This window comes from Vigna umbellata, chromosome 11 (genome assembly GCF_029865625.1).
Source record: "Vigna umbellata cultivar VRB3 chromosome 11, Vumbellata_1.0, whole genome shotgun sequence".
NCBI lineage: Eukaryota > Viridiplantae > Streptophyta > Magnoliopsida > Fabales > Fabaceae > Vigna > Vigna umbellata.
The window spans coordinates 3,039,169-3,066,021 of record NC_142175.1 but is presented as its reverse complement, the minus strand read 5'-3'; the positions used below and the strand labels follow the sequence as shown (position 1 = coordinate 3,066,021).

Sequence of the window (26,853 nt, the reverse complement as noted above, 5' to 3'; positions counted from 1 at the left end):
TACTTGTCTGGTTGGCATCCACCTTATTTGTTTGATCACTATATGGCTGAATGGGAGAAATGACATGATTGTCTTCTTTGTAAACTGCTTGTTTTGCAAGTTGAACCATAACTCTATTGGTTGAAATTACATTGTAACAAGGGACAATGGCCTCCCCATTACTTGTTGTAGCAGGAGAAATCTCAGTGAGCTCGGATATATGAGAAGGTATAGGCAAGTGTGTATCACATTGACTGGAATTGGGGAGTGTTTTGGAAACTAAATTTGTTGAAATTTGTGATCCAATGAGAGCATAATTCCCCACCAATGACTGAGTAGTTACTGAAGAGGATCCAGAATCTACTTTGTTACTAGGAGATGGTAGCAACATGTTTATACCTAGAAATGAGGTTAAAGTATGTAAAAAAGTAACTGATTGGATATGAAAATGGTGCATACTTTTTATAGCAGAATAAAGAATTATATACCTTGGACTTGATTTTTCTTATGAGATGTGTTAGCATAAAGTTGAAGAGTAGAAATTTTGATGATGGCTCAAAGTCAAGTCTCGAGTGCTCTTATTACAAGAAGACCAGTTTTTATACTAAAGCTTTTGTAATTTAGTAGATTTATGTATAGGATGCATTTTATATTTGATTCTATGTATTGTTTGTCTTATGTTACGTTTAAATTTATTTTAAGTCAGAAAATCCCATTTTATACTCAAGATAATCAATTATCAAATTATAATAATCGATTATCACTAATCAATTATGACTTGCCATAATTGATTATCATGAGCAATTATGAGAATTTTTAAGCATAATCAATTACCATAATTGGATAATTGATTATCACACGTTCATTAGTTGACAATGAATTTTTGGAGGTATTCTTGAGTGAGATCTCTATAAATTAGATTGGGACTGTCATTCTAAAATACGAAATACAAGATACAAAATAAGTGTATTTCGGAAAATCTTATCTGCAGTGTGCGGTGATAAGTGTTCTAGGGTTGACTGAACCCTTGTGTTGTGGCTTTGAGAACTTGGCGTGTTGGCATAGAGCGCGAACTTTCACAGGGAGTGTGATTGAGTGATGTTGTTGCGTACAAACAAAGTCCCACATCGGATAAAGTAAGAGATGTACATGTGTTTATATACACATAAGATACGTCTATTGGTAAGAGGCCTTTTGGAGTGGTACCAAAAGCAAATCCGTGAGGGCTTGGCACAAAGCGGACAATATCTTACCAGTGTGGAGATCTATATGTGTATGTGTGTGTGTTGTCCCTCCCTATAGTTGTTGGCATAGAGAGGTGTTCTAACCTTTAACTTTTTTATTTTCTTTGTGATTGTAACAGTTTGTTGGTTTGTGCTAGTGAAACGTTAATTCTTAGTTGAGACTAACAACTGGATGTAGGATCTCTGTGATCCGAACCAGGATAAAAATCACCTGTGCAATTTTCTCTCTTCCTTACTCTTTAAATTTTTTTAAATTGTTTAAAGGAATTTTTATTTACGAGAAAATTTATTTAAAGAACGATTTGCAATAAGAAACCAATTCACCCCCCTAGTTTGTTGCACGCGTTAACCATTTTCTACGCCGCTCTGACAAGATGGTCTACCACGAGGTTTCTTTGCAACTTTACAACCATCTATATTTGAAGTATCTTTTCTCTTTTGGTGAAGCAAAGATTATGACAAGTTTATATTATCCGTGAATGTAGGTGTCACCGTGTTTTGCATAGAAAAATTGGTGCTAGTAGACACAACTGAAAAAAAGTAGAAAAAATTAAATCAATAGGTTAAAGATGGAAAAACTCAAATAAATAAAAAATAACAAAACTATATTTTAATTCATTAACAACTAAAAAAGTGTCTACTGGAACAACACAATTTTGTATTATGGTTGCGACATTGGACAAGGGTGATGATCTTGCATTGAAAGTGTCCAAAACATTCTTTAGATCTTGCAATAACATTTGTATCTTGTGTTTCTCTTGCATCAACATGACATTTTGTTTATCTAATAGTATGTTCTGCTTCTTAGTAAATATATATTGCTCCACAATTCCCTCCAAACTCAGAAAAAATTAAGAACGTGAAAAGTGAAAAATTAAGAACGCTGATTCATTTGTCAAAATTAAAAAAAAATGATAACAACAAAAAAAGTGAAAGATTAACGCGAGTAACCTCGTTTGCAAGTGAATCGACAAAGAGTGTTGAAGCTTCGTTGCAAAAGGTGGTGCACGTTTGAAAGAATTTGTTGCAATATAGATATCGATCCACAATGAAGGCAATAAGAGCCTCAAGAACATTACCCCTCACACAAGTCATCTCTCTGAATGCGTTCAACAAAAATCGATTCAAAAAAAAAACTGAATCCAATCAAATACCAGGGGACTATCAGAATCACAATCAAATACACATATCACAACCTTTTATCCTTCAAAATGAAAGTTTAGGAAGAGAAAATTAAGAAAATATTGTTAGATATTGTGAGAGAGAGTCTTATAGACTTAAAAGAAGAGGGAAATCCAAAAAGATTCCAATTTATAATATAGTTTCCCAATTTCACACGTATTCCTCAATTTTTATATCCATTTTCATTAAGGTTTTTCCTTATTTAACAACCTCCTAGGTTTTTATCTATCTTTTGACTTATCAAAATTTTTATCTATAAAATGTTTTAGGATTAATTATTTAATTTTTTATTTTATCAACTTATTATTATTATTATCATCATTTTATAAATATAAATAATTAAAATTTCAAATAAAATTACTTTATAAATATTTATATTATTTGAGAACTAAAAGATATTACTACATTTTTAAATAGATTGACTTAATAAACACTATTGAACTCTGGTAAAAATAGTACACTTTAAAAATATAGAATTTTAAAAAATATTAAAATAATATAATTTAAAACCAACAATAACAAATAATCAATACTACAATAAGTCAAGTCAAGCATGATACGAAAAAGACAAGAAAAATATGAAAAAGTGAAAAACTTTGGCTTAGCTAAGAAGAATGAATAGATAATAAAAATTGGACCTTGTAGTTTTCTCTATTTTTCTACAAATTTTTTTGTTATAACTAATAAATGTTTATGATAAAAGATAACTAGGGAAAAATATATCATTAGATATTTTATTTGATATTTTTAAATAATTTTCTTATTTAACTATATCAGCATATATCAAAAGATAATATTTGTTAAATCTTTTTGAATCTATGAAAGATCTTTCAATTGTTTTTAGGTCTCCAAATAATTAAATATATCTTAAAAGATATTGGATTATTTAGAAGATAATTTGAGGAAATGATTGTAAGACTTAAGAAAAATAAATATCTTGAAAGGTGGTAGTAAGAAAAAATAATTAGTGTAGAGTAAAGCTAGCACTATAACACCGCGATTACTGAGATGTCATATGTTATTAAAAATCGGTAAAACTCAAAATTTATCATTGCTCGAAAACGTACTTAAAGAAAACCTTATCTAATTACATTATTTAGAGTAATAAAATAACAAAGGAAATACTGCAATCATATTGTCTTAACTTGTAAAACCAAATAACTTTAAATGAATCTGATGTTATTCTTCATCGTCTCTTGAATCAATCATGCCTCTAAAACATCTGAAACATTATTTGCTCATTTATAATTTCATTTACAAACACAAATATATATGACGTAAGCTAACTATAAAACAATCATAACAACAAGATATATACATAGTGATTATATCAATCATAATCAAACACCCAACAAGATACTGAGTAGCCTAAAAATAAATTTTACAAAGCCTTTTAAAAAAAAATATTTTGTTAAAAAATTGGTGAGAATAAATTTTGTGATGTTACTACAAAATTAATTTTTAAAATTCAAAATACCACTCAAATACGCAAGTTATTGGTTACTCGTAGTAATGAGTACAGTACCGAGTACGATGAAACTTACTTTACAGAGAATGATAGAGTGCGGGTGTTTCAGTTATTGCTATCTAGGCTTCTGATCCAACGGCTGGTTTTCAGTTTCTCACGGTAACGTGTTAGCCACGACCATTGTGCTCCGTTAGATAAGTTTTCGGAAAGTCCTATGATCGTCTTCTAGAGATTTCTTTCTTACGAACCGGTTTTCAGACTCGAGACGTCGTGGGTCGTTGTTCTTTCTATTTTTGCTTCTCAGGTGAGTAAGGAACTCATCTCTGCATATTCGTTCTTTCTCTTTTCGCTAGAAAATTCAGTGCTGTGGTTTTTTAGTTTGTTTTACTTCTTGATTGGATTGAGATTATTTTAGTTTTGGGGATAACATAACATTCATTGGATATTGTGCATACTGTTATTGTTCAACTGAGATTACAATTTTATGTGTTTTTGTTTGCATGCGAGATTTGGTTGTGCCATCGGTTTACAGAGTGTTAGTAACCATGGAATGTTCTCTCTGATTTGCTCCCGAAAGAGATTTGTGTTAAACCAATGTGTAGTTGTTGCTAGGAAAACAAACTTGTGTTCAAAGTTGGAAGTAAAACTTATTGTTTGGCCTTTAACTTTGATTGTCAGTGAAGAATCTTGTGTGGAATGATCAAGGACGGATTGAACCTGTAAAATCACTTTCTTATTAGTTAATAATACCTCTGGGTCTTATCTTTCTTTAAGTTCGATCTTTTCGCTCTTCATTCTTTTCGGTATTCAGTTTTCTAAGTTTTCTCTGTTTACTGCGAAGATGCGTAGTTACTGAAGTTAATTTGAGGGGAGATTCAGTTTTATAAGTGTATAAATGAGAGAAGTGTTGGGAATACACATTTATTAGAAGTAAGAAAGTTGATTACGATTACACATTTGGGTTGGAGGCATCATCACTCCGTTTTGTGGGTAAGATTCAGGTTTCGTTAGTGATTAGTGATGTATCTCTAGATAAATTCTTTTTCGAAAATCTATTTGTAGTTTCATTTTGAAATACTCACCTATGTATGGTAATCTAATAGATTTTTTCCTCGGCGGATTTTTAACAAAGGTCCAGATGTTTCTTAATCATGGTTTCAGTGTTATTTAAGCATAATGGTGATTTAATTTCATGATTAGTTGATAACACTGCAGCCTTCATACGATACTATCTCGGCAACCTTCATGTACAAAAATCAACTTCTTACTCTTAATTGGTTATGTTTGAGGATCAAGAATGTTATTGATAAACTCTGTTTTGTATGATTAACTTCTTAAAGGTATTGAAGGCAACCAGAAGTTACTGAGATTTTCTTGTCACCATCTTCCTTCGCCCCGACCTGTATTATTTTTAACCATCATGTCATGCAAAACCTTTGTAGTGATTTTATGACATGGTGCAGTAGTATCTTGTGCTATTGCAGACTAGAATCAGGTTTATATTTTAATTCGTATACGTTTTGCAGTGATTTCAACTGTGGAAGAACAAGACTAAACTAGAGTGAAAGTTTAGCCCTTGTGGGGCTACGTATCTATTATGTTTTCTGGGGTTCTACAATATATATTGTTCTCCATGATTTGGCTTTTTGGGTTGTTCCATTGTGCATATCAGATTTGGTTGTTGTTCTTCTGGTTTGTGCATATTAGATTATACCAAACAATTATGAAGCATAAGCAGCTCAAGAAAAATAGCTTGCATTTTCTCAATATTCTGGATTCTTTTGTAAAATGAGCATATGTTGGTAAGTAAGTAATTTGCTATAGCATGTGAATGTGAGATTTTTTGCAATCTAATACTTGAAGGAAATAGAATGTGGAGGGAAGAAACATGTCTTTGTGTGAAAAGACATTCCCCACTGATATTTGAATTTCTTTAACTGATTCTTGTGTGAAAAATAGTGCTGAATTTGTGAGGAAGCTTTCATCTGAGTACTAAGATGCACACCCTTTGTGTTTCAGGCAGAAAATGGGTTTCTGGACTTTTTTAGAAGGCGTTTTGCTCTTTGCAAATGCATTGGCAATTTTGAATGAGGAGCGGTTCCTTGCTCCAAGAGGATGGACTTTGGCAGAAATGACAGGGCCTAGGAGGAGTTCTCTTAAAGGGCAAATAGTAGGACTCATATATGCTTGTCAATTCTTGAGACTTCCTCTAATTCTCTTCAACGCTATCTTTATAATTGTGAAGCTGGTCTCTGGATAACATAATAGAGTGGCATTGAAGCTCTGTGCATGATATTTACATTTTGTGTTCTGTGAATATTTGCAATCGTATAAGTTCAATTCTGATGTATAATGAACAGAGTAAATCAGTTGTATCAGTTAAGTATTGAATCTGTCTTGATTATCATTCTCAATTCCCTTTGAAATTCTGATTTCTTTTGGTCCTATTAACACGTGGCATATAAATAACTAAGCTAGCATAGATTGCTCAAGTGCTATTTTACATTTCTTCTCTTTTTTTCTTTATAATACAAGTTTATTTTTTTGAAGTGATTCTATGGTTGCAAAAAACTCATTTTCCAACTCTTCAAGCAATTTTGTTCTTCTAACACGTGTGGAAGCATGCAAGAGTTAGTGTGAAATTAGTTTGAATGTGCCAAGAGTTTAAGGTGAGTTAGAAGTTTTTCATTGGATAAAAATAAAAAAGAGATAAAAGGATCTATAAGCTTATTGTCTTAAGCTTTTTGGTTGAAAATGGTAATCTGGTTTCTTATATAACTCATTGGTACTGAATTTTGAGTGTCTCTCCTCTAAAAAAATCTCATAGTGATATCAAAACTAATGGTTAAGTCACTGAAATCCATTCTTCAAACAGGGTTTTATCATTGGGAAAGGTATCTGCTTGGATCATAATTGCATTGTAAAGCGCAATCACGGTGACCAAAATCATAAACAACCAGACAACAAAAGACATGACCAAAAAACCCAGCACATATAAAACATTTATTCTGTGTATTTAATTGAAACAAGGTAAGACTACAACATATTCTAAACTTCACATCACCAGTAAAACTTAACAGCATAACAAATGGATGGAAAAAAAAACTGAAATCTATGTATGTAGCCCTCCAAATTCATTCAACTGGGATCATAACCTCATTAGTCCTAAACATAGGAATTGTCCAAGGTGGGTTGTACCTGGCCAACAAGTGATCCCCAACCACCTTAAACCCATCAGTCTCCAAACTCACCTTCAGCTTCTCCACCTTCTCCTTCACCACTTCTTCTGATGCCACACCTCCAAACTTCACCACCCCATATTTCCTGTCACCCTCTTCTCTTATCACAACCCTCTCATCAGTAGGTTTAGGTGCCTCCTCAGCTTTCCCATACAGAGCTGGCAAAATAAACTGCATAGTCACCATCTTGTTCTTCTTCCCATCTTCAACACCGCCATCTTTTGTCACAACTGGCGCTGTCATAGCAATCTTCTCACCACCCCCACCACTGTCCATGGTTATAACTGGTGCAGTCATGGCAATCTTTTCAGGCTTTGTGTTCTGGGGTTTCCCCAAAGCACCAATGTAATTGGCCAAAACCATAAAGCCACCATCTTTGTTTTCCTTGAACTGTGATGGGTCATATGTGACTTCTGCCACTACACAGGGTGCATATTTGCGGATTTCGTACTCCCTTGTGGATTTGATCACTTCGTATTTTGGGGTCTCCACGCTGATTTTTCCAAATACTAAACCCATGAAGGAGAAAGAGTGAAAAGGGGTATGCTGAGACTTTGGAAATAGCAACGACTGATTTGGATGATGATGATGATGATAGGGTATGGCATTGGATCGTATATATAATGAAGAGCAGCATGTGATGGAGGCATTTGAACTCTTGATTATTTGCGTAAGGGACATGTTTCTTCGAGTTTCTTTCGAAAGGGGTTAACACATTTGGAATTTTGCTCGCCAAAATTAATGGTTGCGATTCTGCTACGATAGTCTGCAATTGTGGCCACGGTTTGTCCACAGTCAATTTTTTTAAGGTTTTGAAGGTTTTTTATGTTCTTTAAGTTAAATATGTATTTATTGGTACATTTAATTGGTCGTCTAAAAATGAAAGTCAACAGTAATTTAAATATATTACGTCTTTTATTATTAAGGAATTTAAGTTTAAATATTTTTCACTAATTTTAAACTCTACTTTTAAAACACTTAGGTTAAAACAATAAATTTTCTTTTTCAAAAGAAAATTTAACATTTTAAAATTTTCAAAATGAAATCATTTTGATTCCCTTTTAATACATAATTTAATTAACAGAAAATATTTTGATATCATGTTTAACAACATTGGTCACTTACTAATGTAATATTAATAACCAAGTTTAACGTCTATCACAAGTTTTGATTTTGTTATTTAAACACGATTATATTCTTATTTTTAACTTTATAATTGAACTTTTTTTTTTCAGATATAGTGCAACGTTATGGCTATTTACCATCCATATGTTGTATTTTATCTGTAATAGCTTCAAGAAGAAAAGTTTGAATTTTTTTTTCAAGTTAAGAATTTTTTTTTCTTCAAATATGATTATGTTCATATTTTACATACAAGATTGGTTTTTTAAACACAAAAATGTAGTAACAAGTTTTTTTAGTGATATTCACAATGGAAAAACAGTAACGAAGCAACCGTTTAAAAATTTAATATAACATTTATTACAATACAAATAATTATCACAGAATAAAAGTAAAATTACAATAAAATAAATATATATAAAAATAATAATATAAATATTTTAATTTTTATTGATTTTTATAATTATACAATACCATTATTTTCGGCTGTTGTTTAATAATGCTCAATATGGACAGTTCTTTATAAATCATGGAAACTAAATAGTTAGTTAATGAATATAAGGGTAAATTATGTCTTTTGTTTTCAATAAAAGAATTTAAATAGGTTTCTTTTATTTTTTATGTGTAATTTGATTTTTATTTTAAAAATTTTAATGCAATAATATAATTAACGTTAGTATTATCCTAACAATATTAAAGAGGTACTATCCTTACAATATTAAAGAGATATCATTTGTCCGTGATTTTTTTTAATTTTTTAATTCTTTTAATTTTTTTTAATTTTTAAATTCTTTTAATTTTTTATTTCTTTTAACCTTTTTAAAATAAAAAATTTATCATGTGTCAAGTTGATAACGTGTCTCGTAACAATGATAATATAATATGGCCATGGTTATGTCAATGTTACACAAAGTCTTTTGTCTTATTCTAAATTTGATTTTTTTTATTTTATTTTAATTAAATTCAATTTGTTTTAAAAATTGAACAATTTTGTTTTATTTTAAATTAAAATCAAATTGATATCTTTATTAAAAAAAGTTAAATTTATTTAAATTTATATTTTAAATTTGATTTTAATTTAAAATTATTTTAAACTTGTTAATATAAAATAATAATATAAAATAATAATATAAAATAATAATAGAAAATAAAATCAAAATTAATTTTAACCGACAAACATACTAAATTTGGTTATCAATTGTATTTCATAAAATAAAATAAATTTATTATCTTTCAATTATTTTAGAATTTATATCTTACGATAGTGTACAAATATACTTAAAGAAAAATTTATCCAATTACATTATTTGGAGTAATAAAATAATGAAGGAAATACTCCAATTATATTGTCTTAATTTTAAAAACAAAATAGCTTTAAATGAATCTTAAGGTTATTCTTCATCCTCTTTCGAGTTAATCACGCCTCTGGAACATTTGTAACATTATTTGCTCATGTATAACACATTATGCAATTATCGTCGATAATTTCATTCACAAACACACAAACACAAACATGTATGAGGTAAGCTACCGATAAAACAATCATAACAACAAGATACATACATACTGATTATATAAACCATAATCAAACACACAACAAGATACATACCTTTTTATTATACCAACCATGATCAAACACCTCATACATATTAGTAATAACAATATGATTCTCCATCCTCTAACATAAACAATTCAATCATATTGAATTACTCGATCCTCGATCCTCGATCCCCGATCCTTGAAGTTTGATCATCGATCCTTGATTTCTAACCCTTAATGTCATCACTAACATCTCACACATAGACCTTTGCTTTATCCACTCATTATCACCCATGCTAACTACTTACTATAACCATTATAGTAACACCATTATCAACATAACATAACATGAAGCATCTCGAGTACCATGATCATCATCATAGATACACCACCATCATGACTATCCTAGTCATGAACAACACCATGAGCATCACCATACATAATATGATAGTCGAAAGAGTCTGTCTCACTCATGTACCCTACCTAACCGACTGTAGTCGCTCCTACAACCCACCTATATCCTTCCCTACAAGACATTTGTAGTCTCCCCTACAGATCATCTCCTTTCAATGCACACAAGGCAAAAGGAAGCACCTACCCGCAAATAGAACCAGGAATAATGAGGTACAACAAGTAGACTTATCCTCCATTCTCATGCTCATCAATCACATACTTAGGTACATCCCAACAATCACTCATGCTCCACTCTCAACCATAAGTCAAACTGACCTAAACATAATCACTAACCTCAATCTCTGATTATAATCATGTTCCATAGCTCCTCAGGCTTGGTTCACGTCCATTCTTCATTAAATTCATCATTTTTCACCAAAATGCACTGCGATAATCGATCATTACTTAAGATAATAGATTATCTCAATTAAATTTACGCAGAAACATCACGCAGGAAGTGTAGAAAAAGTTATGTCAGTACTCTCAACCAAGAGGGGGTGAATTGGTTTTCCCCTTTAAAAAATTGTTCTTTAAAAACCTTTTTGAAATCTTTGAAGTTTTTTTGGAGTGCAAGTGTTGGATAATTCTTCTCATGTACCTTCAATTGACTAGATGCATACGCCACTAGTTTCTTTTCTTACATTAGTACACATATGAGTCCTTGATATGACGCATCACAGTACACCTCAAACTTTATCACTGTTTGGAATCACCAACACTAGAGCAAAGGTCAACTTCTTCTTCATCTCCTCAAAACTTCTCTCACATTTGTCTATCCAAACAAATGGCTGATCCTTAGGAGTTAAATGCGTCAACGACCCCACAATCTTGGAGAATCCTTCCACAAACCTTCGATAATAATCTGTCAAACCCACGAAGCTTCTCACTTTTGTTACCGTAGTTACTCATTCCCATTTCAACATACCCTCAACCTTAGTTGGATCTACTACAATTCCTTGAGCGGAAATCACATGCCCCAATAACTAGACTTCCTCCAACCAGAACTCACACTTTAATTTCCAATACAATTGTTGTCCTCTTAAGATTTTCAACGCCATTCTCTGATGTTCAGCACGCTCCTCCCGATTCTTGGAATAGATGAGAATGTCGTCAATAAACACGATAACAAACTTATCAAGACACGACCTTAATATCCGATTCATGTAATCCATGAAAATTGCTACAACATCCGTCACGCCAAACAGCTTCACCATATACTCATAATGTCCATAGCGTGATCTGAAAGTTGTCTTCTACATGTCTTCCGATTTGACTAAGATCTGATGATACCAGGATCTTAAATCAATCTTAGAGAATACCCCGACACCCCTCAATTTATCAAGCAAATCGTTGATCCTTGGCAAAGGGTACTTATTTTATATCGTAACCTTGTTCAACTGTTGGTAATCTTCAAACAACCTTGAACTTCTGCCCTTCTTCTTTACAAGCAACATTGGAGCTCCCCACGATGATACACTTGGCCGAATAAACTTCTTTTCCAACATATCTTCTATCTATTTCTTTAGGTCTGCCAACTCAGTGGGAGTCATCTAGTAAGGTGCCATAGACATTGGTCTTGCTCTAGGCACCAAGTCTATTGCAAAGTCAACCTTTTGACTTGGTGGCAAACCTGATACTTCATTTGGAAACACATTAACAAACTCCTCCACCACCGGTATACCCACAATTTGCTCTTTTGTACTTTTCTTCTTTTCGTTTGTTGTCACAACAAAACACGCAGCTCCTTCCCGAATATCCTTCACTAACTCATGAGATGAAGTTGTCTGCATCTGTTCCTTCTCTAGAAAGATAACCTTCTGCTTACCACAATCAATGAGAATCCCATTGGTTGTCAGTCAATTCATTCCTAAAATTATGTCTAACCCTTCAAGTGGTAGACATACCAGATTAACTTTGCATTTGTGCCTTGTTACCTCTAACCGACACCCAACCCAAACTAAATTGGTTGAGACTTGCCCTGATGCTGATGTAGAAACTACTAACTCGCATACCAAATCAACCATAGGTAATCCAAGTTTCTCCAAACATTCAAGAGATATAAATCAATGTGTTGCACCCGAATCAAACAAAACATGCACACATTTATCATTCAAGTAACATGTGTCCAAAATTAAGTTACTTGATTCAAATTTTTTTGCTCCTGTTATGGCAAAGACTCATTCTATTGCTTTCGGCTTCCCTCAAGAGGACTTCTGAGTCTATTTCTCACTCCCTAGGTTCTTCTTCTTTGGACATACAACAACAAGATGTCTAGGATTCTGATGGACATAATACTTCCTCTCCTCAGGCTTCACACTAGTCAACTTTGGACAAAACCTCTTAGTATGAGGAAGCTCACATTCATAGCACTTCACCCCTCCAAAGTGTCCTTGTTGTTCTTGTTGTGGTTTAGCATATGGCTTCTTCTAACGTTTGTCTCTAGAGAAATCACCCTTATGAGTCCTCATCACACGATTTTGATTCGCTTTCATCGACTCTACAGTCTTAGACTGTTCCACTATCTCTGTAAACGTCCTGATCTTCAGATGTACTATGAATCTCATCAGACTAAGACGTAAACTTCTCTCAAACTTTCTACACTTTCAATCTTCCTCACGGTTTGAGTATAAAATCTAAAGAGGTATAGAAAGCGTGCCACATACTCCTGCACAATCTTGCTCCCTTACTTTAGAGTCAGAAACTTTGCTTCCCAATATTTATCGTTTTTAGGAAAATAACACTATAGGAATTTTGCCCTAAAAGTCATCCAGTTGATCTCCTCTCCCTAGGTAGTCATCAACAACTTTGTGCTCCTCCATCAATACTTCGCTTCCCCAACTAACATGAATGTAGCGAACATCATCTCATGCTCCTCAATACAATCAATCATTCCAAAGATCTTTTCATTATTGCAGATCTAATCATCTACCTCAATAGGAGTAGCCTTTCCATTGAACTTCAATGGATTATGACATAGATAATCATTCATACTATAGCACGGTACCTAGGGACAAGTCCTACATTTTGTCCCTACAGTATGTGCACCATTTGCTCAAGAGCGCGAACAATATCTTTAGGGTATACGAGACATCTTCTTACACACAACAATTACATTTATTTAATCACTTCATTTCAACAGTGACACACATATACATGAATTTCACATAAATATACACATATGCATGTAATTCTCATAATCATACAGCTACACCTAAAATTCACACAGTCACACAACAAACGCTAGACAAGCTCACTCCTAAAAAAGCCCCAAAAGTTTTTTTTTGAAACTTGGCTTTGATACCAAAATGTAACGCCCAAATTTCCAAGGTGTCATGGGTTATTCAAAAAGCGGTAAAATTTTAAACTTTAACTTAGCGCGGAAACATATTTTCAAAAACCTGAACGTTTAGACGATATAATTTATTCCAAACATAATAGTTCCAAAAACATGTGTCCAATATAAATAACGAAGGAAATAAAACAACTTCAATTACATTGTCTAAAGATTTAAATGCAATAACTTTGAATAAAAACCTCAAGTCTATCTCTCGTCATCTCTCGAATATATCATTTCTCAACACCATCTGCAACATCATCTGCTCACATATAATGCATTATACGATCATCGTCAATAATTTCATTCACAAACACACAACATAAACACGTGTGAGGTAAGCTACCGATAAAATAATCATAATAACATGATATAACATACTTGATTAAATCAACAAAAATCAAACACCCAATACATAGTAGTAATAACAATAGGATTCCTAATCCTTTAATATAACAATTCAATCAAAACGAATTACTTGATCCTTGATCCTCGATCTCTAACTCTTGATGTCATCACTAACATCTCACACATAGACCATTGGTCTATTCACTCATTAACACATAACTAACTACTTACTATACTCTTATAGTAATACTACTATCACATAGCATCACCTAGAGCATCTCAATCACCATGATCACCATCATAGATACAACACCATCATGACTATCCTAGTCAAGAAAAACACCATGAGCATCACCATACCATAAACACTGTAGTGGAAAGAATTAGTCACACTCCTGTACCCTACCTCATTGACTGTAGCCGCTCCTATAACCCCATCTGTAAATTCCCTATATAGATACATTTGGGTAGTCCCGCAATCCAACTAAGGAACATGTAATCTTGCCAAACAAGGACAAGGAAGACACCTTCACCCCCACACAAGGAAGGCTCAATACCTGAATAACCCTTTCAATGCACACAAGGCAAAAGGAAGCACATATCCGTAGATAACTCCAACATTTACGAGGTACAACTAGTAGACTTATCCACCATTCTCATGCTCATCAATCACATACTCAAGTACATCTCAACACTCACTCATGCTCAAATCCCAATCACAAGTCAAAACTAACCCTAAACATAATCATTACTCTCATTCACAGGTTATCATCACGTTCCACAACTTCTTAGGCTTGGTCCACATCTATTCTTCATCAAATTTTCCATTTTTCACAAATATGCACTGTGATAATCGATTATCACTTTAGATAATCGATTATCTTAGTGAAAATTACCCTGAAACCAAACTCAACATCAACACCCAAAGAATCGATTATCACTAATGAGAATCGATTATTGTCGAAACAAAATACATCCTAGACATGATTTAAGCATTCAAACACACACACCTTAACCCTAGATAACGTGAATACATACTTAACACATCATTCATACATTCAAGCATCACATACCCTTGTAAATATACTCAAACACATACAATATATCACTTGAATAATTCAAAACTAATTATTAACATGTTATACTCCAATAAAACCAATTATTCTGCATATGATTATCACCACACCCTTACCACATATATTTGCATGGAAACCCCTAAGCATCATAACTTTGTTTCCCCTTAGCATCAAACCCTTTGTTGGGATAATCCAACAAAAAAAATATATAATACATTCATAGGAAGCAATCAATACAAGTATTAGATAAATGTTTAATCATTCAGCAAGTCCCATTTTTGGATGGAAATCTCAAATTGGTCTTGTTCTTTTTCGACGTCTCAATTGAGTCCTTATTTTGTGAAAATTGCAACAATTGGGTCTTGCCGTTAAATTGGGCCCAATGGCGTTAATTTGTGGTTGACGTGACACGATGGACTGTCTTTTTAATTGACATGGTTGACACTAGTAGGGACGCCTGATTGATACGTGGATATTTAATTATTTTAAAAACAAAGAAATGGTAAGTAGGCATGAAATATTGAGATTGAGATTGAATTTTATCGAATTAGGGATTGTGACTGAGAGAAGTTGGTTATGACATTGTAGGGTTCGTGCAAAGTTCAATCGATTTCACAAATTGAGGTATCAATTTGGGAATTTAGGGTTTTATTAATTGTTGATGTTGATAGAGAGCCTCCATCAAGTGGTCGTTGGAGTCATGAGACCTTCTTTCGCTGGAATCTCGAGTCATTAGGTCAGTAAATGTTTGGTTAGGGGTCATATGTTGTCTTGTTTCACATGGTGTTCTCCTTAGAAGATGATGTGCTATGCTGCTGTGATTTTCTCCGTCATTGCCGCTCTCACCCGTTCTATTCCATTCGCCTTCAAGACCCCGCGACTAGTGAGTCCAGTTTCATTAACCGCGCTAACGACGAAGATTCTACCATCTCGCCCTATCCCATGGTCTTCCTAAACCCTCGGAATGGTGGCCATCACGACCCCGGTCTCAAGCAGAGACTTCAACAACTCATGAGTGAGGAACAGAGGAAATTGTTAAATTATTCGGATCCAACAACTATTTTTTTTATTTGATGCATGGGGTTTTGGTGCTCTGTATAATGAGTGAGGTTTAGGTGGGTTGGAGATGAATCAGAGAATGTTCTTTGTTTGGTATGAGAATGGGAGGTGTGAAGATGAAAGATGAATGACATAATCGAAGGAGAGGGATAAGTCTCCAGTGGAACTTTAGGGGAGAAGCCTAACCTGTGAAAGAAGAATCTGACCTGGAAAATCAATTTTAGCTTTTAAATTAAATAATCTGTTACATGTTTAAAATGAAATCTTGACCAAAAAAATATTAACACGTTAAAAAATAATTTCATGAATTTCCAAAGTATAAAGATACAATTAGAACAAACTTTTCTCGCAATTTTTAAAAGAACCCAAATCCATGTCAATTAAAAAGATAGTTCACCGTGCCACGCCAACCACAGATTAACGCCGTTGGGCCTAATTTAACGGGAGGGGCCCAATTGTTGCAATTTTCACAAAATAAGAATCCAATTGAGACGCCGAAAAAGAACAAGACCAATTTGAGATTCCCACCCAAAAATGGGACTTGCTGAATGATTAAACCTTAGATAAACCTTATGCCCATGCATACAAACCTTTACCTAACAATAACAACATACAACCATAATCACAATCATATAAAAATATATCAAACAAGGATTATTAATCAAAATAACAAAAGAACATATATAACATACAACAATAAACAAACAAAGGTAAACTTTCGCATACCCTGGTCAATCCTAGGGCTTTGTCTACACTCTAAAACACCACCAATCTCTAAGGTTTCTTTAATTCTTCCTCTTTTCTCCAAAAATCGCCTCTCTCTCTCTCTCCCTATCTTTCTATCTTTTTTGTTTTAGATGTAGGTTAAAAAAATGTGCAACCCTAGTTTCCCTCTCCTTTTTATCTTCTCTTATTCTATCTTTATCTTATTTTATCTATTTTTTAAAGTACCAATAACCAACCAAATATTTTAAGATTCATGTAGCCCTTATATTATTATTCAAATTTATTTTTCTTTTTTTACTTTCTACACTCCCATAACTTAATTTTTGCACTAATTAATGAGGGTAAAATGACCTTTTTAGCCTTGGGCCTAAAATACAAATTAAAACCAAAAGTTTACTTTAACTCTCTTTCTTTCTAGAATTTGGCCCAACACTATTCAATCCTAAATCAACCTTCTACCCTCAATCCATTACATCATATTAGTTACATCACCCCACACAAATCATCCAAATAACAACATACCAATCATATGTTCCTCTTAATTAATAATAACATTAATTATATTTCTAGAAAATATATAATCACCAAACATTAATTTCCAAAGAAAAATATTCAAATCTCCTAACCACATTATTCCCTAATTACCACATTTTTCTAGGGTCTTACAAATGTCTCGCCCATGTCTTCGGCTCGTGCTGAGAATAGTGCACCGATGGACGTAGTATTAATGTTTTTACTTATTAGTCCTTGATGAGTCAGGGGAGATAGGTCTGAAGTTGCGATGAAAGACAACTCAAATCGCCTGTTATTGAGAGTTGGTTATGATGACGAAATGCAAGGAAATTATTGGTCCACCAAAAGATAATCGACTATTATTAAAAACAAGATATGAGAACGAAAATACAAGGAAACGACGTAGGTGTCTGAAAGGCCTATCCTGTTTGTGATGTTGTGTTTTTCGTTGAGATATGGTGTTATGGCTTATTGTCTATGTCTAATGTGTTTATATTGTGTTATGTAAATGATGTTATGGCTTGTTAGTCTATGTGTAATGTGATTATGTCATGTCATATATATGATAATTCTGGTAATCACCTTTGTATTTTGTGGTTATGCTTCCACCTGCAATGATCATACTTTCTTCAACGTTTTTATCTTCTTCTTCTTCTTCTTATTGGTCTATGTCTAATGTATATTGTGTTATGTAAATGATGTTATGGCTTGTTAGTTTGTGTGTAATATGATTATGTCATGTTGTATATATGATAATTCTGGTAGCTCACCTTTGTAAGTTGTGGTTATGGTTCCACCTGTAATAATCATACTTGTATAAGAGTAGATGGTGTTACAGATAAAAATAGATTGGAGTATAATATTCACACCCAATTATTTATAAATGAGTAATTTAATACCCGTTACCCATAACTCGCAGATATTAAATAGTCACGGGTATCAATTATCCGTAGATTTTATTTGCGAATATTTATAGGTGGAATTTTTTTGTTATCCCTAATAAATGTGGATATAAGTATTATTTAATTTTAAATTAGATATAAAATGATAATAACTTTATTCTTGCTCGTATACTGATTTTCATTATCATGTCCATCCGTTTAATATTACTAAAACATCTTTATTTTATTAAGTTATGTAACAAATTAATAATAACTTGGTTTGATTTGAAGACAATTGTTATTGTTTTTTACTTGTTTTTTAACTATACGATATTAACTTATTGTAGATATTTTTATTTAATTTTTATATAATTGTAATTCTTTTAATATTTGACATTGAAAAAATATATTATCTTAATATTGAATATAGTATCATGTTTTAGTTACTGTAATTTTTATTTTGAGTAAAAACTATTTATTAAAATTTGAAATAATAAAAGAATAAAATAATGATATACTTATCTTTCAATAAGATTAGGATAAACCAGATTTTCATAGGAACAATAATGAATTTTTAGTTAGAAAATAAGATGGAAAAAAGACAATGGTCATCTAATTATGACTATTGATTAAAAAATGATATAGTGTCATCGTATTACAAGTGGAAAAACAAAATTTTAATCAATCTTATTTTAGAAAAGGAGTCTCCACCAATTTTCTTTAGCTGGACACTAACGTTCCGCAAAATTAGACTCGTGCCTTTACACCTTTTTGCAAGGAACAAAACGCACAAATAAATTACTCAACCATTTAAATGTTTAAGAAATAAAAAACCAAAAGTTTCAAATCTCTATAAAGACTCCACCGTTAAAGATTTTGACTGTCACCCCAATCATCCCACAAACAGAGAAAAACTTTTTATTTTTTTCCCACAAAGGGTCCACAAAAACAGTACCTCCAGCTGGACATTCAAAATTTCAAATTTCAAAACCCTCTCTCTTACACACCTTTTTCCCACCCAAAAATAAAATAAAAAAAATACGTCACAGCTCATCCATTTCTCCAACCCTATTCAAAATCTAACCGTTGCAACAAAGAGCCACCAACTTTTCTATAAAAAAGAACCCTCTCACGCTTCTTACCCCATTGTCCCCACTCGAAAACCCAGAACGCTATCGTTCTATCTCTTTCAGATTCCAATTTCATTTTTTTCTTCCTTCTCTAGACAAGATGCGTGAGATCCTTCACATTCAGGGTGGCCAGTGCGGTAATCAGATCGGTGCTAAGTTCTGGGAAGTGGTTTGTGCGGAGCATGGCATCGACCCCACCGGAAGGTACGGTGGGGACTCGGAGCTGCAGCTCGAGAGGATCAATGTTTACTACAACGAGGCCAGTTGCGGCCGGTTCGTGCCGCGAGCTGTTCTCATGGACCTTGAACCCGGCACCATGGACAGCGTCCGGTCTGGACCGTACGGTCAGATCTTCAGACCCGACAACTTTGTTTTTGGGCAGTCTGGGGCAGGGAACAACTGGGCCAAGGGGCATTACACCGAGGGTGCTGAACTGATTGATTCTGTGCTGGATGTTGTGCGAAAGGAGGCGGAGAACTGTGATTGCTTGCAGGGTATGTGCTTTTATGTTTAAAGATTTAAGCTTTCTTGTGATTTGTCGGTGGATTTGAGTCTGGGTTTTTGTCCGTTGTTGGTATGATGAAGGGTGGGGGGTTCTGTGGGTGGTTTTGAAATGAGTGTGCTTGTGTTGTTTCATAGCTAGTTCTTTAGGGTTTTGTTATTGGTTTTGAGTTGGGTTTTTAGTGTAGTGTGTTCATGAGGATTTTTTGGATGTGCATGTTGCTTTTCTCATGTGGCGGCTTGGGTTGTGCTCTGTGATTGTTTTTGGAACTTGAGGAAAAATTTGATTCTTGGATGATTGTAAGGCGAGTTTTTTTTTTTAATTTTTTTATTTTGTAGGTGAACCTTGAAATAGAGGTTTTTTGTGGTTTATTCCTCTTTTTAGCCAAGGATGTGTTTATTTTGAGGCTTATGTGTTGGTTGGTTGGTTATTTATTTTTGTTCTGGTTGGTTTTCGAAGTGGAATTGCTTGTGATTTTTGAAACGTGGTGTTAGTTGTATGATTTGTTAATGTTATTCCTTGGTGCAGGTTTCCAAGTATGCCACTCCCTGGGTGGTGGAACTGGATCAGGAATGGGTACCCTGTTGATTTCTAAGATAAGGGAAGAATACCCAGATAGGATGATGCTTACTTTCTCAGTTTTTCCTTCGCCTAAGGTTTCTGATACTGTGGTGGAACCCTACAATGCCACTCTCTCAGTTCACCAGCTTGTTGAAAATGCAGATGAGTGCATGGTGCTAGATAATGAAGCCTTGTACGACATTTGCTTCCGTACCCTCAAGCTAACAACTCCGAGCTGTAAGCTTTTACAATATCCACCTAACCCTGTTTACAATTAATTTTAGGCTGTGTTCTATTGTTTAACGAGAATATTGACCGTGTTGTTTTTACATTCTTGTGCAGTTGGTGACTTGAACCATTTGATCTCAGCAACCATGTCTGGGGTCACTTGTTGTTTACGGTTCCCTGGTCAACTTAACTCTGATCTGAGAAAGCTTGCGGTGAACCTCATTCCCTTCCCCCGCCTCCACTTTTTCATGGTGGGATTTGCTCCATTGACATCCCGTGGCTCTCAGCAGTACAGGGCTCTGAGTGTTCCAGAACTCACACAGCAAATGTGGGATGCCAAGAACATGATGTGCGCTGCTGACCCTCGCCATGGCCGATACCTCACTGCCTCAGCCATGTTTAGAGGCAAAATGAGTACCAAGGAGGTTGATGAACAGATGATCAATGTGCAGAACAAGAACTCCTCATACTTTGTTGAATGGATTCCCAACAATGTGAAATCCACAGTTTGTGACATTCCCCCCACAGGCTTGAAGATGGCCTCCACATTCATTGGCAACTCTACTTCTATTCAGGAAATGTTCCGCAGAGTGAGTGAGCAATTCACTGCTATGTTCAGGAGAAAGGCTTTCTTGCATTGGTACACTGGTGAAGGCATGGATGAGATGGAGTTCACTGAGGCCGAAAGCAACATGAATGATCTTGTATCGGAGTATCAACAGTACCAGGATGCCACTGCTGAGGATGATGAGTACGAGGAGGAAGATGAGGAGGAAGAGTATAATGCACATGAAATATGATTTTGATGTTAGTGTAATGCGGTGAAAACGAGAATAGCATAACATGCCGCAACTTCCTGTTGCCGGTTAATTGTTCCTTTTTGAGGGGATGGTTATGGTCCGGCTCGATCTGTTACTGTTCTATATCAAACAGGCTATGATGTTTTTGTTTCTGTTTTTATGTAACCTGTTGGTAGGGAAGAAAGACAATATAAACTGCTATTGCTTTCAGATTTTAATCCATCGTAATATCGATAATTAGTGTAACTCGTTAGCACCTTGCACGTTATATGCATATGAATGACTCTGCTGTATGAATGGGACACTATTTACTGCTGCTCCTAAAAAGGTTATTCGACCAACTCAGACTGGTTAATACTGCTGTGATAAGTTCGAAATGAATGTTGAGTTAACTTGTGGGGGGAAATTGTGGGAGCGTTTTTTTGAAGTCGTTGTCAAGTCAATTCTAATTAAAGAATACTTTATGATTAAATTCAAATTTTTGAGCTACCATGTTAAAATTTGAAATTTAGGCTACCAAAGAAAAGTTCGTCGGGTGGTAAATGTTTCTCAGAAAAAGCTTTGCGTGTTTGAATTGTATTACAGCTCTGAAATTACATCTCAACTCAGCGACCAATACTTAGCAATTTATCCTACCCTTTTGTCCTCTATTATATTTCTTTTGAAGATATTCGATATTTTGAAAGATCGATATTCTTAAAATACAGTGTTAAATGGGAGGGGGTAGGGAGACGAACCATAATTATATTATAGCAGTAGTTATTTATACCACCAAATCATAATAACATTCATTTCACTGCATGAGTGTTCTAAATTCTCAGTTTATAATTTCTCTTGTCTGAATAATGTCAGACAAGACCAGATACTTCAATATCCTGTAAAATGAGTGAAAGCATTTCTTTTAGAGACCCTTGAAATACAGTGGCACAAAGCTACTGTTGTAGAGGGTGGGATAAGAAGGGGTAATTTCTCTTCAATGGAAAGTAAACGAAAGTCGTAAGAGAAGTATGTTCATTACCAAAGAATGCCCGAGGAAATTAATTAGCATAGTTGATTGTGATATCTTCATACAACAAAATCAATGTAAGCAACATTATAGTTCATTAATAACCTTAAATTGGGCATTTTCCAAAAAACTAAGCAATCTTTAACACAGTTGGATAAACAATAGACGTCAGAAAAACCAAAAGTAAGCAATCTTTATCAAGACTGCTACAATAGAGCAAAACCTAAATACAAGACAAACTAATTTATAAACACAAGCTTCCAACCTCTTCCCTCACGAGGTTCTAATTCTTACTGTCTTGGATGGTTTTATTTACAACAATTTTGACTTTCCTATACTCAACATCTACAGGTTGCATAACAGTCTCCTCTGGCACTATTGCACGTTTATTACCAAAGATGGTCCACAAGTAAAGCACGATAAATGCTGTCAAAGCTCCACATCCAGTACCAAATATCATTGCAGCAAGAACTCTTAAGAAGCAGTCACTCCTTTGTTTAACCACCGGACTTTCAGTGCTTTTAACAAACACCTTTGGATCCAGAGGCTCTGAATGCATTGAATGTGGAAAACTCCTCAGAACAAAGCTCCATGAATAGAGAAAGCATGCTTGAGAATAATTCCCCTTCACAGAACTAAAACCCGCAAACATTTCATTCTCCTTCAACACATTTGACAAGTCAATTGAGCGCCATAGCAGTGGAACAGAAGGCCTTGATTTTCCATGCTGACTCAATCTAACTTCTAAGCGCCTAGAACTAGCTTCATAGTCAATCCAAGCATGCAAATTTTCTCCACTTGTTAAAGCCAATTTGTTACTTATTTTAGCAACAACTGAACCACCAACATTAATGGTCACATTACAAGCAGAAGAAACCCCTTTTCTACCACCCCCTGAAGCACTAAACTCAACAGCAATAACTTCAAAATTTCTATCATTTAACCCAGAAGAACTTTGATAAAACACATCACTTACAGAACCCTTTGGAACCATAACAAAAGCCAAACCACCCCCCATGTCCAGGGAGATTGAAAATGCAAAGTAAGTAGAAATTGACACTAGTTGTCTTGGCTTACCTTGAAAAAGCTTGATGGGTTTCTTGTACATGACTCTCCCAGTGTCTGAACTCCCAGAACCAGAGAAATGAATCCCAGACCCGTCATTGAACACTTTTGCATTACCATAAAGGGCCACGTTGGGCTTAAATTTCAGATCTTTACCAAATTCAGCGTAAGAAAACAAAGGAATCGGGTCAAATGCTAGGGTTTTGAAGAATAAAATGGAGAAAGTGAAGACCCTGAAGTAATTGGAAGTAGAAGGTGCTGCCATAATTGAAGTGGGTGGTTTTTGGTTTGAGATGAATGAATTAATCTTGCTGGCGTGAGACTCTAGGGTTGGTGGGTTGATCCCATTAGCATCAAAAGGTAGAATCTGTGATTTTTAGGGGCAGATTGAAGAGAAAGCAGATGAAGAAAGAAAGCAAAATTTAATACATTTTACTGGATTCTGCAACTTGGTGGTTCGCTTTTTCTGAGTGGCGGATGACCAAGGGAATATAATAAAAAGCAAGTTTTCTAAAAAATAAAACAATATTTTTGTTTTCTTTTCTTTTGCAATTTGAGGCTTTCCTTTTCCAATAATCTCCATGTGAACTCACAATCACAGCCATAAATAAGTTCGTTCATAAAAACAGGATTAATTTTTTTTTTCGTTTCTAAATTTTGGGTTCTTTATGGACCACTCCATAAGTTGTGAATGTGCTTTTAATTTCTGATCTTGGGTGTTAGGTGGTAGAAGTAGATTCCTCGTTTTATCTCGCTAATATCTATAACATTAATTTTAACATTGTATCCCTGTTAAGTTAATTAAACGTTCTTATTATAACGTATTTTATATATTTTAAATATAACAAAGATATTATTTGAATAGAAGAAAATTAAGATAAGGTAATTGATGTGACGGAGAGTACCAGAAAGAAAGTGATTTTTCACCAATAGCTTTGTTGAGTGATACAAGTATAATCGTGATTGTTTATGCATCAGCGCTTTCAGAAAATTACACATTTGTTGAGTGATAGAAGTTTATGAGTTAGAATGTACTGGTCTGGAGAAATCCTAAAGACAAGGCTCAAATAAGAAAACGGAAAAAAAACTTGAAGCAATCAGGAAAAGTTTACTTTTAGATGTAAATCTAATTCAATCCAACAAAATCCGTTTGTAGACTGAGGTTTGTATGCATTTATATTATAAATTAATTTTTTTTAATTGATGTACACATCTCTTTACATCAAGATATATATATCTCAAACATAAAAACTAGACATTAATAAATAGTTTAATAATGATCTGACACTAAATGAAACAATATACTCAACAAATATTAGTAAAAGAAACTCTAATATGATACCATATTATAAAAACAAATAACTGTGTAATTCAAATTCAACATTAAAAAAGTTAGATAATAAAGTTGTGTAAATCTGCTTAAGTCTAACTCATTCTAAATTTTAACTTAATTTATTCAATTCTGTCAAATCTGCTTAAGTCTAACTCATTCTCATGATTATTTAAAAAGTTAGATAATAAAGTTGTGTAAATCTTACTAAATGAAAACGCAGTCATCCTATTTATGATTACTAAGACGTTATTTATGATTATTTTGCAGAAAGGAGCTGGTAATAATTTGTATTATCTTGTTAGACCCTCCACTTCACGAGACACTTTTCTGGTTTTGCGTTAGACAAGGAGAAAGTGGGGCATATGAGTGAGTTGTGGTTGTGCGTCGTGCCCACTCTGGCATGGCCTAACGAACCATCCTCACGCTTCAAACAAATCTTGTCTTCTTCCTAAACTCAACCAACAATTATGCAATGTTATTATGTTAGTTATTGTGACATTTTCGTTCACCTACACCTTTTCCTTCTTCATGTCTTTGGTGGGTGCATTTCAATTTATTTCTTAACATAAAAAAATCGGCATCATGGAACTTATTCGTATGATCAATCATGCATGTCTTTTTATAGTTATTTTGGATTAAAAAGGTTACTTGCTTTAACATCTTGCAAAACCTATGCTAGCGACACACTTGGTATTAGTGCATCCAATGCTGTCATGTAATTTTATTTTGTTAAGGTAAAATATAATCGTTAGTGTAATTTTTATTAATATATATATATAGATATATTAATTTTAAATTATATAACTTGTTTGTATTTTTAGATATTATTTTAAAATATTTAAATTTAAGATAGCATTTAAAACTGTTAATTAAACAAAAAAGTGGAGTACATAATAGAAAATAACTTAAATTTAAAAAAAAATTAGACAGCATGAAGAGTTTGAAAAATTAGTTTTCATCATTGCTTTAAAAAAACAAAAATTGGCATAAAGAAACGAAAATAAACTCATGTTATATATATATATATATATATATATATATATATATATAATCTTTTATTTTGTATAATGTTCTTTTATTTTGTATAATGTTCTTTTTGTCCTTTTTTTGGTACTCGTCTTTCATGGACTAATGGTAGTTTGCCTACAAAAGACACTTCCACGTCTAAGTTAGCCAGGTACATCAGATAGTAATTAATATTATGAATATGCAAGTAAATTATTTATTTCGATAAATGTACTATTTATAGGTTAATTATGAGTTTGTGTGTCTTCACATATATGGGCCTGAGTGGGCTCGTGATCCATTTACTTGATGAGTCAGTTATTTGATTAAGAATGTGCTAAGTTAAAGAATAATACGACATTAGAGTATGACATGCCATGTTGTAGAAACAAGTCGGCTTGTACTAGAGTAGGAAAAAGCCGACCTGTGGTCATGTAGGAATAGGCTGGCCTCTGGTCAGGTAGGAACTGGCCGACTTATGGTTGGATAACATTGGGTCGACTTGTGGATGGGTAACATCAGGTCAACTTGTGCCCAAGTAGGAGCCAACTAACATATGGCCAAGTAGGATCAGGCCAACTTGTGGCTGGGTAGAAACTAGTCGGCGTGTGGTTAGGTAGCATTAGGTCAGCGTGTGGTTAGGTAGGATCAGACCGACTTATGCTGAGTAGGAACTAGCCAACTTATGATCGAGTAGTATCAAGCCGACATTTGGGAATGTAAGAACTAGCTGGCTTGATGCCAAGAAGGAACTGGTCGACTTGTGGCTGGGTAGGAACTGGTCGACTTGTGGTTGGATAACATCAAGTTGATGTATGGTTGGGTAGGAACTATCCAACTTGTGGCCAAGTAGGACCATGTCGGCCTATGGCCAGGTAGGAACTGGCCGGGTAACATAAGGTCATGTATAGTACACCAACCCCCTAGTCTTTTCATGACTTGAAAGTATGTGAAGAACTTTGATAAAATAGTTATAGTTGGCCTTTGGTTTACAAATCATGATACTGGTAGCAGGTACTCGATAATTGTCCAGTATTGTAGAATAAATGCAAAGAAAATC

General features: G+C 34.0%; 5 protein-coding genes across 6 annotated transcripts; 2 read left to right on the top strand and 3 right to left on the bottom strand.

Moving 5' to 3' along the window:
• Positions 1-4,028: 4,028 nt before the first annotated feature.
• Positions 4,029-6,320, top strand: LOC124822532 (protein transport protein yos1-like). Of its 2 annotated transcripts, none has more exons than XM_047294545.2 (2): positions 4,029-4,177; positions 5,893-6,320. In XM_047294545.2, exon 2 carries the CDS (start codon positions 5,900-5,902, stop codon positions 6,131-6,133), a length of 234 nt encoding a protein of 77 aa, XP_047150501.1. In that variant the 5' UTR covers positions 4,029-4,177; positions 5,893-5,899; the 3' UTR covers positions 6,134-6,320. The 2 variants fall into 2 exon arrangements, with proteins under 2 accessions (XP_047150501.1, XP_087958425.1); XM_088102299.1 differs by having other exon boundaries at positions 4,112-4,181.
• A 546-nt stretch (positions 6,321-6,866) lies between these two features.
• On the bottom strand, positions 6,867-7,808 carry LOC148190770 (heme-binding-like protein At3g10130, chloroplastic). Its single transcript, XM_088101664.1, has one exon. The coding sequence runs from the start codon at positions 7,791-7,793 to the stop codon at positions 7,008-7,010; it is 786 nt and encodes a 261-aa protein (XP_087957790.1). The 5' UTR covers positions 7,794-7,808; the 3' UTR covers positions 6,867-7,007.
• A 3,968-nt stretch (positions 7,809-11,776) lies between these two features.
• On the bottom strand, positions 11,777-12,250 carry LOC148190769 (uncharacterized). Its single transcript, XM_088102110.1, has 2 exons — positions 12,131-12,250; positions 11,777-12,043 (listed from the first exon to the last, which is right to left on the bottom strand). Exons 1-2 carry the CDS (start codon positions 12,248-12,250, stop codon positions 11,777-11,779), a joined length of 387 nt encoding a protein of 128 aa, XP_087958236.1.
• Positions 12,251-19,282: 7,032 nt separating this feature from the next.
• Positions 19,283-21,630, top strand: LOC124822530 (tubulin beta-2 chain). The gene is made up of 3 exons (XM_047294541.2): positions 19,283-19,787; positions 20,324-20,593; positions 20,699-21,630. The coding sequence occupies exons 1-3, from the start codon at positions 19,394-19,396 to the stop codon at positions 21,382-21,384; spliced, it is 1,350 nt and encodes a 449-aa protein (XP_047150497.1). The 5' UTR covers positions 19,283-19,393; the 3' UTR covers positions 21,385-21,630.
• An 836-nt stretch (positions 21,631-22,466) lies between these two features.
• On the bottom strand, positions 22,467-23,984 carry LOC148190768 (lectin-like protein LEC). The gene has a single exon (XM_088101549.1). The coding sequence runs from the start codon at positions 23,718-23,720 to the stop codon at positions 22,674-22,676; it is 1,047 nt and encodes a 348-aa protein (XP_087957675.1). The 5' UTR covers positions 23,721-23,984; the 3' UTR covers positions 22,467-22,673.
• Between the last annotated feature and the right edge of the window lie 2,869 nt (positions 23,985-26,853).

Bases quoted from the DNA above. Each gene is read 5' to 3' on its own strand.
- LOC124822532 (XM_047294545.2), top strand. From the start codon at position 5,900: ATGGGTTTCTGGACTTTTTTAGAAGGCGTTTTGCTCTTTGCAAATGCA.
- LOC148190770 (XM_088101664.1), bottom strand. From the start codon at position 7,793: ATGTCCCTTACGCAAATAATCAAGAGTTCAAATGCCTCCATCACATGC.
- LOC148190769 (XM_088102110.1), bottom strand. From the start codon at position 12,250: ATGGTTGATTTGGTATGCGAGTTAGTAGTTTCTACATCAGCATCAGGG. The intron at 12,044-12,130 runs GTATGTCTACCA...TGTGGTAAGCAG, and splicing joins ACAAATGCAAAGTTAATCTG to AAGGTTATCTTTCTAGAGAA.
- LOC124822530 (XM_047294541.2), top strand. From the start codon at position 19,394: ATGCGTGAGATCCTTCACATTCAGGGTGGCCAGTGCGGTAATCAGATC. The intron at 19,788-20,323 runs GTATGTGCTTTT...TCCTTGGTGCAG, and splicing joins GAACTGTGATTGCTTGCAGG to GTTTCCAAGTATGCCACTCC. The intron at 20,594-20,698 runs GTAAGCTTTTAC...ATTCTTGTGCAG, and splicing joins CAAGCTAACAACTCCGAGCT to TTGGTGACTTGAACCATTTG.
- LOC148190768 (XM_088101549.1), bottom strand. From the start codon at position 23,720: ATGGCAGCACCTTCTACTTCCAATTACTTCAGGGTCTTCACTTTCTCC.